The 9,254-nt window shown below is 38.9% G+C and overlaps 1 protein-coding gene across 4 annotated transcripts; it reads left to right on the top strand.

Moving 5' to 3' along the window:
• The first annotated feature begins 2,401 nt into the window (after positions 1-2,401).
• On the top strand, positions 2,402-8,129 carry cep72 (centrosomal protein 72). 4 transcript variants are annotated; one of them, XM_026184526.2, is made up of 14 exons: positions 2,402-2,537; positions 2,777-2,904; positions 3,381-3,573; positions 3,655-3,763; positions 4,661-4,809; positions 4,905-4,963; positions 5,044-5,086; positions 5,375-5,575; positions 5,655-5,836; positions 5,956-6,049; positions 6,145-6,323; positions 6,410-6,536; positions 6,609-6,720; positions 6,869-8,129. In XM_026184526.2, the coding sequence occupies exons 1-14, from the start codon at positions 2,462-2,464 to the stop codon at positions 6,927-6,929; spliced, it is 1,713 nt and encodes a 570-aa protein (XP_026040311.1). In that variant the 5' UTR covers positions 2,402-2,461; the 3' UTR covers positions 6,930-8,129. The 4 variants fall into 4 exon arrangements, with proteins under 4 accessions (XP_026040311.1, XP_026040312.1, XP_026040310.1 ...); XM_026184527.2 differs by having other exon boundaries at positions 4,658-4,809; positions 5,483-5,575; XM_026184525.2 differs by having other exon boundaries at positions 4,658-4,809.
• The last annotated feature ends 1,125 nt before the right edge of the window (positions 8,130-9,254 follow it).

Here is a 9,254-nt window from a genome sequence, read left to right as displayed (position 1 = left end):
CCCATCTTTAATTTCATCCAGAATTATTTCTTTAATGTTTGGAAATTCTTCTAAATTACTGTTTAAAACTATACTTTCCTTTAGTACATGTGCTCTCTGAGACGATGAACCACAAATCCTGATGCTTTTCCCTGAATCTCCCTATATCGCTTATTTATTTTTATAGGAAATAGGAATAGGAAATCCCAGTCACCCTAAAATCCAATTTTTAAATCCTATTAAAAGTTTCAGCTTCCCACACCCTCAGCTGGCACCTTCAGTTTCTTGGGTTTTTTAATAGATACGTTTCAAATTCATAAATCATGTTTAACTTTTTGGTACCGCCCTCAACAACCCCCCACCCGCAAACTTATTTCTTACATCCTTGATTCCTCTCCTAGTGAGGTGAGGATAAGACATCATCACACACATAGAAACAGTATGGGTCTTACAGAGCAGGTAGACAAAGGTCAGAGGAGACAAGGAGGCAAAAGGTAGAGATATGAGACAAGCCCACAACAAACCCCCTTACCTTCAACACAGGATTTTTTAACCAGTTCTTTTAACTTGGGATTAATTTACACAAGTATAATGTTTGTTTTTATCAAAAGGCAGTGTGCATAGATTTCACTTAAATAAAGTAACACAGACTCACTGTCTTTACTACATACATGCTTACTGCCATGTTTCATTTACTCCCCAAAAGCTCATTATGAGCCATAAAAATGCTGCATGATGATGCAGGAAAAAGATAAATGTCAAATCCTTGAGAAGGCTGAACCAGCTATTACTGGAGCTATTATTTATTATATTGACACATTAATAGGCATATTAGATTTCTGCATTTTTCTAGTTTGTCAGTCACATCTGTCACAGTCCTAGATACCAGAGATTTCTATGAACTTAAATAGACAGCTTGGTCAGTCACATCAAACAGAAACTTGCCAAGAGCAAGAGTTGATACCCAACAGCCTATAAACAGTGACCCCTTTAAAAGCCACTTCATCAGTCCTTCTGTAGCAGCTGGAAAAAGCAGAGGAGCAAAAGTTTTTGTTCCAAACCTCTGAGTCAGCAGTAAGGGGAGGCTGAGGGCCATGCTCCCAAAGGCCCCTGAAGCATTACCAGCAAACAAACACACCATCAGGCAGCAGGAGAGGGATGATAGGCCCAGACAGCGAGTCATAATTGTGAGAGTATCTGCTGAGAGCCAGTCAGAGAGTCCGAGCAGCAGGCAAGAACCACAGAGGAGAATCTGTGCTGTGTTATGGTCCTGACTGAGCCAAAGGAAATCAAAGGAGACCAACACTGGAGCCAGCACCTCAGCAGCCCATTCTGCTTCTCTCTGCAGGGAGGTTAGGTACGGGCTGGAGGGATGCAAGAGGGAAATTGCTGCAGAGATCCCAAGCAGAAAGAAGCCTACTGAAGGTGCTCTGTGGACCTGCAGAGAGAGAATGACCAAGTTTGATACTGGCTGGATAGATAGATTCACAAATGTCAAGTGAAAGATTTACGGTTTACTGCTAAAAGTTAGATGCAAAAGAAAAAGAAAACTAAAATAAAGGGAAATAGCTGAGGAAAGAAGGCCAAACCCAAGGATATTAAGTTTACTATCATTTATTAAAAGCAGAAACGACTCATTTACTACAAATAAATGTCCACACACAGATACTACATTGAGTGATACCCACCTTAAATAGTTTGTAAGAGGAGTGGAGTGCAGTGGCTGTCAAAATTATGTTGAAACATGACGTGACCCACTCTGTTAGATAGGACGCCATTGATCCTGGGAGACACGGCTAGAGAACACCAGGAAAATTACAGTCTTAATCAGCGTGTTTTTAGTTAGCTATTAAAACTGGAGACGGTGTCAAAATTTAAAAAATTTCACTGACAAACAGAGAAAACAATCAGCACCAAACTTTAGATAGGAACCACAATTGTACCAGGAACAGCGGCCGTTTGTTTTGACACGTGACAAACAAGGATTTGGCAATGCGCAGGCGCAAAATGGTGCATTCAAGGCCAGTCGTAAACCCTGCAACTATTCTAACCAAAATGACCACCAGGTTTGAAATGCTTTACGGATTACTTGATTATTTCTCATCTTTTTTTGAGCCCGTGTTTTATACAGATATCTGAAACAATGCAATTTTGTTTTCAAAAAATCTGAAAGCTCTCATTAATTAGCTGAATATGTTTGGTCGAACTAAAAAATATTAACCTGCACTTTCAAAGTTATATTTTAATATGTACACTCAAACTCTCAATAAACTGACGTCTAACAACTTTAGCAAATAACAAGAAGTAGTAGTTAATGATCTTTTATCTAGAAATGTGCTATATAAATAAAATTTTACTTACTTACTTACTTACTTACTTACTTACTTACTTACGGTTTGTATAAAACCTCCAGTAACAAAAGTGAAACAGGAAAGACGGTATTTATTTTTCAGGCCATGAAGGCAGCAGAACTTCGAAAAGTATGGCGGCGAAGTGTTTGACAACACTAACAGAGCAGTGGATACGTGAAAGATTAAGGCTAAAACACCCGTGTCTCGGTAACTTTACATCCAAGCTAATATATACACTATGTAGGAGTAATCAGCAGCTAACTTTAAGGGTGAGACAGGGACATCAGACATTTGCTGTTGGAAAGTACTGTAGCTAGATACTCTGCCAGGCCAGAGCATCAGTAGATAAGCTAACGAGAGCTAGCGTAGCAATAAATGCTTCCTGCTCCAGACCACATCACCATAACATCTTAAAGTTATTACTTTTTTTAATTTTGTTTAAATAGGCGACGTGCGGAAATTGAGCCTTCCGGGGACATATGAGGAGAAGATCAGACACCTGGGAAATGGTCTGAGTAACTTTATCCGTCTGAAATCTCTGGATCTCTCCTGTAATGCACTCGTTTCAGTTGAGGTTAGTTTTAGATTGTTTTTTTAAAAAAAAATGGAATTCACAATTTATACTACTACTGAAGAAAGAGTCAGAGTTTAATAATTATAAATGATTAAGTGCAGTAGTGGTGTATAAACTATTTGATAGTTTGAGCAATCTCCCTCTAGGAATTTGAAGACATTTGTGAGTCCTCGTTGAACATGCTAATCACACTAGATGCAGTCTGTGTTGGCCTAACATGTAGTTACATTTCTAGGGAAGCTGCAGGGTTTCGTGGGGGGGTTATGGTGGCTAGTGTTTAAATTACCCACTGAAGTATAAATCCCATGTAAGCCTATTGCAGCACACCTAAGATTACCCTGAACACTAAAACTGCATGTTCTTATGCTGATATCGGCCAATACTGTATATTTTGTACATCAAGTAATATAATATATTGCATGACTAATAATATTTGCAGAGTCTGTATCTTAACCGTTCTATTGGTTTGTTCTCAGGGTGTGCAACATTTAAAAATGCTACAGAGGCTGATCCTCTACTATAACTGCATACCTTCTCTTGAAGAAGTGAAAGTACTGTTTGAGCTGCCATCGTTAAAAGAGTTGGACCTCAGGCTCAACCCTCTGGCCAAAAATAATCCACAGTACCGCCTTTACTTGGTGCATGCCATGCCCACCCTGCGCAAGCTAGGTAAGATGTTGTTTTGTTGCCCAGAATTTGCTCATCTCATGTCAGGTTTTAAAATAATAAGTTCTCCTCGTTGATTTACAGATAGCTGTTCAGTCAGAGATGCTGAGCGTAAATCTGCCTTGATGCAGTTCTCTTCTGAACTTCTTCCTCAGCAGATGAGCTTCTCTTTGAATCTGATTGATGATCGAAGGTATGCTGAACACAAAATCCTTAATGTAAATGAGCTTCAGCTCATTCTGTTTGATGAAAGAGTCAAATAAAGATCTGATACCAGATTTATAAGTAATATATTTTTGAAAATACTGTTTTTCTCTTATACACTCATGGACACTTTATTAGTTACACCTTACCAGTATTGATTTGGACCCCTTTTGCCTTCAAAACTGCCTTAATTCTTCATGGCACAGATTAATCGAGGTGCTGGAAACATTCTTCAGAGATTTTGGGACATATTACACGATAACATCACACAGCTGCTGCAGATTTGTCAGCTCCACATCCATGATGTGACTCTTCATTTCCACCGCATCCGACAAATGTTCTATTGGATTGAGATCTGGTGGTTGTGGAGGCCATTTCAATACACTGAAGTCACTGTCACGACCAGATTGAGATTATTTGAGCTTTATTTGAGCACGAGCCATAAATCCAGTGAGTTGTGGCCATGTTAACAGCTGATTCGATATTTACATTAACAAGCAGTTGAAAAGGTGTACCTAATACAGTGTCCATTGAGTGTATGCTGTTGTTCATAAAACAAGAATTTCTTCAGACCAGCAACACAGGCAGCTACCGAGAAATGATAGTAAGGAGATTAAGTAAGGCTTGACAAAACATTGCTATAAAGTGATCCTTTTCATTTTTAATGATGAGGTTTCGTGGGTACATATGTTGAATTGGCAGAAAAAAAGAAACAGAAATGTGTGCCCACATTGACAGTTTTATGAATCAGAATCATAAGTAGATTTGTTGCAGTTTTATGCATCTTCGGGCTGGTGGAGCACATGAAAATGCAGCGAGACGAGTCTTCTCAACCTCGGTTGCTCGAGCGGCACCATTTGCTGTTTCATTTGTGGTTTTTCAGAAGCAGTGATCGCAGACCAGCTTTAACTGACCGCTTAACCAAGAGCCTTTCTGTCCTGACCGACACTCGTGATATTGAGCTGAACTTTGTTGCCACAAATGATGGAGAGCAAAGTGAAGCTGTCTCTGTGTCATTTCACAAGGAGGCCGATGGTAAGATGTCCAACTCCAAAAATCAAAATCAAACCTGACTAATTCATGTTTCTTTGTTTTAACTTCTGATAAATCCAAACCATCCACTGTTTCAGGTTTCAAAGAGAAAGTTTCTGAAGATTTTAGAAAACAGATGAGCTCAACTCCCAAACAGGTGCTTTTATTGTTACTACAGATTAAATAACATTAACAGTATAAAAGTTCATTATGAAGTAGCTCTGTTCTTATTTTTAGGAAACTGCTAAATCCATCCTCAGGTATCCACTCACTAAAACTGGTAAGCCTATTTTTCTAGTTTAGGAGAGTGCAGTTTTTTTCTATGTCAGTATCTTATTAGAATTGAGATCGCAGAAGAATTATTATGAGAATAAAGCTTTCTTTGAAGGTAAGAAATCCTTATCAGTAAGCAATTATGAAAACAACGTGTGACAGTGTGTATAATCACCACTAGGTGGCGACATAACTCTTTTCCTGTGGGTTTTTTTTAACACAACGTGCTTGTCAAAGGTCGATTAATATCACTGGGATTTTTTTTTATGTGTGTGTGCCACATGTAACTCGTCAGATAACAGTGAGTCCAAAGGGTCACAGATGAAAGATCTGTCTCATCAAAAAAGCTGCACCTCAATAAAAGTGCCTGAAAGACCAAAAGTGTCCTTTGGCCCCTACATAGAGCAACGTAGACCTGCTCATGGAAACCCAAAGCAAAAGGACTCTCCCAAACAAACCAGACATCCAGCTAAAGGGCATTTTACCCCAAATCCAGGTAGGAAATAAATTTGTGTTTAACAAAATCCCTGAGCTATGATTTCTTTATTCATTCCACATTTTGTAATTTTTACCAGATGAAAGCCTCCGTCACAGTTCCTCATTTATTAATATCCGGCCTCCCAGTCCACGACGCCCTGGTTTGAATCTGTCTGACCCTTTTAACCCCATCTTGCATCCTCCACGACTAACCTACTCCAGCTTCAACAAAACAGATGGGAGCTCCAGCCAGCCTGGGCAAGCTGAGAAGAAAAAAAAGGTTGGCAGCTATTTCGGTCCTCTTACTGATTTGCAAATGACATTGTGAATCATTCCTCATTCATCTGCAGGGTTTTCCTTTGCACATCTATTCATGGAATCTCTGAACTCTCTTCCCAGGGTAGTTATAGGAAACCCCTGGAGATGCTCCTCAACCTCGTGGACAAACACTGGACAGGGGAGAGGTCACTGCATCAAAACAACAACTTCCTGTGTAAGTTTGGACTTTTGGTTTTGAGGAATGCGCTATCTGATTACAGAAGCCTGAGATAACGAATGTCTTCCTATCATCTCTATTTTTGGCCTCAGCTCAGGCAGTCCAGATCCTCTCCATGATGGAAAGCGATATTTCCAGTCGGGAAACTGAGGTCAGGACCTTACGGCGGGAAGCTGATGCACTTCGCTTTCAAGCGGCAGCACGAGAGGAAGAGCACAAAACTGAAGTGCACAACCTCTCCGCTCAGCTGGAGGAAGCTCGGAGAGCGGTGGTGAGTTGATCCACCACTCAAACACAACACCAAGCTTTAGAGAACCATAAGAGTAAACTTTATTCACAGTGTTCACTCTAACACAGGGCAAACTGAACGAGCAGCTGAGGGTCGTTTTAGAGGAAAACGTTGCTCTGCAGAAGCAGCTCATCAAGTTAGAACGCCATTATCTGAAATCTATGATGAAAAGCTCACATGTGTCTCAGATCAGAGGTGGGTGTACTTGCCACTGTGACATAAGCGAACATGCTGCTTTCCCTACTAAGTGTCCCAGTTTGTGTTTAGAAGCTCAGGCCGAAGTAGAGGAACTGAAGAAAGAGATCGAGGGGCTGAGGAAGAAAGTGCAGGAAGCTGAGAAAGTCAAAGAACTTTCAGATATGCTGCAAGAAAGCCACAGGTAAGAAGATAATGCTGTATTAGTGCTGACAGTTGATTTTGTTGTACCTACATGCTCAGTGTGAGTAAACTGATGTAATCTCAATCTCAACTCACCCCCTTGTTGGCTGGTTTTGTGATTTAAATGTGCCTGTGTTTGTGTTCTGCAGGTCTCTGGTGGCTACAAATGAATGCTTGTTAGCAGAGCTGAAGGGAAGTGGGGAACATTAATGCAGAATTTGAACAAAGAGATGCATGCCAGGATAAAAATATCAAAGCAGGACTATGCCGACCGTCATATTAGCATGTGCCAGCAAATATAAACTGCTTAAATTATTTTATTTTTAAAATTACTGCAGATTACTGCAAAATTGTAGTAAGTGCTATACCTTTTTTTATTTTATTCTTTTTTATAAATGTTTCTATTATTTAAAAAAATGTGCATAAGCTGCATTTACTCGATGTAAACAGTAACGGGGAAAGGCAATTCATTCAGGAAGCTTTGTGTATGAGTGTGTGACAGGGCTGTTGTATTAACAAATGATTTTCTGGGGGGGTGTTAGTGAAAAGGTCATAATGCATTTCCTGGATCTGTGGCGGGATCGTCTCTCTTTTGGCTCCTTTTTTAGTTTTTTTTCTGTTTGTAGGTCAGTCTCCATCTGCTTTGCACGCCGCAGTGGAATGAATGCATCTAGATTCCAGCTGCACTGTGACTTTATTTATACCTCTGCCTTCGGGCTGGAGAGATGCGCAGGCAGACATGCACTTTCCTCTTGCTAACACTAAATCAAGCCCTGGCAAACCAGGTTAGAGGTTTGGATGCTACACAAGCTGAATGTCTTCTTTTTCTTTTTATATGAATGTTACAGATCGTTGGTTGGTACTACTTGTAGGGAGTAAACTCCACAAAAAAAGAAAGAAAAGAAAGCAAGAACATAACTACTGTTTCAACAGACACTCCAAAACCTACTCAGCAGAGGTTCCAGGGTGTGCGTGCATGGTTTCTTTTTTTTTTTTTAATTTTCAATAATGCACTACAAATCATGAACACACTTTAAGAGATCTAAAGAACAAGAACAAAAAAACAAACAGAAAACACACTGCATGCACTGGGGCATAATAGTACATTACAAGTTATTTGAAGGAAAAAAGGACAATATTGTGTCTCCACATTAAAAGGTGCACAGTATTTGGCATTAAGCACAGAAAACGGATCATACTCAAGCTACAAAAACACACTGATAGCTGCTAGTTTTGCACTTGATGCACGAGTCTTCATCAGCTGAGGCTACAAGTAGTGTGTGACATGAATCTGTCATTCTGCTGGAAAAATATTCTACAAAAGTATAATACTCGTTTGCAATTTTCCCTTTTTCTGATACAGTGTGTAAGGAAACATTAAAATCCCTGCGTTTGTTTGTTTTTTCTTCAGTTAAATCTGTGCCTTGGATGACTGTGCGCATTAGGAGATTTTTATCAACAAATATTAGAGCATTAGCTGACTTTGTACACGTACAGGTTCATACATATTGATTTCAAACAATACAAGATTTTGTCGTCTCACAATTTCATTACTTAATGTTTTTTTTTAACAACACAATGTTGTCCACCCAGTAGTCTCTTCTTACACCAGGCACAGCAGTTCCAATATAATATGACAGACTCCTACCGTCATCTATATGCTGCTGAATCAAATGCAATATACATAACATGCACAAAGTACAGCAATACATAATACAAATAGAAAATAAAACTTGAAGCCAGTGTCTTAAATTAATGTGGCTTTAACCTTTTTAGAATATACACAATCTTACCACAAATATATTAGAACTACTGTATAGAAATCTGATCAGGAAGTAAAATGTTAAAAATACAATCTTGTACAGTTAGGCTCATCTCATCTGTGGCTAGAGCTTTCTCTTTACCAATTTATTACTTAAAATGCATGTTAGCAAAACAGTTTGTGTATAATTAAATAAAATATGGTATGATAAAGCTAGATAAAGACTAAGAGGGAAAAAACAGGGAAGTCCTTTTAGGTTTTGTGTAAGAGCTTTAAGTAAGCTCGTTAAATTCTGCATGGGAGAGCTTTTGTTTTTATATGTATTTACAAAAGCAAGAAGGTATGATAAAGGTCACAAATATTTAGTCTGAGAGGGGTGACTAACTTTCACAAAAAAATCTCCCCAAAAAACGATTTTCTTGGTTCGAACTAAAGGCAGATTACTGAAAAGACAAGTGTGAGCTCATAAAATAACAAACAGCAGATTTCATGAAGACGAAACAGTTACTAAGTGCAGATGGCGAACAGACAACGCTGAAATCTGAATGAATTTAAGGTTTCGAAAGAGAAAAATCAATGATCTCTGTCAAAAACCTGTGCCAATTATCTTTGAAATGGCAAAACAAGCTAAACCGTGTAATCAGCTAAACATGGGAACAAATGTTTCTATTAAAAAGTGCAAATGTATATTCACCAAACTGTTGTCCCACTTTTGTTTTTCTTGGCATGTTGCTCATTGTGCTCAATAAATACAAGGCCCTATCATAACAACA

Source organism: Astatotilapia calliptera, chromosome 11 (assembly GCF_964374335.1).
Source record: "Astatotilapia calliptera chromosome 11, fAstCal68.1, whole genome shotgun sequence".
In the NCBI taxonomy this organism is placed as follows: Eukaryota; Metazoa; Chordata; class Actinopteri; order Cichliformes; family Cichlidae; genus Astatotilapia; species Astatotilapia calliptera.
Note: the sequence above shows the minus strand (reverse complement) of the source record. Positions and strands in the feature narration are given on the sequence as shown.

What these genes read in the sequence shown, in the direction of transcription:
- cep72 (XM_026184525.2), top strand. Translation starts at nt 2,462, where the DNA reads ATGGCGGCGAAGTGTTTGACAACACTAACAGAGCAGTGGATACGTGAA. An exon ending in GCTAAAACACCCGTGTCTCG is followed by an intron (nt 2,538 to 2,776) that starts GTAACTTTACAT and finishes TTGTTTAAATAG; the next exon opens with GCGACGTGCGGAAATTGAGC. An exon ending in GCATTTTACCCCAAATCCAG is followed by an intron (nt 5,576 to 5,654) that starts GTAGGAAATAAA and finishes AATTTTTACCAG; the next exon opens with ATGAAAGCCTCCGTCACAGT.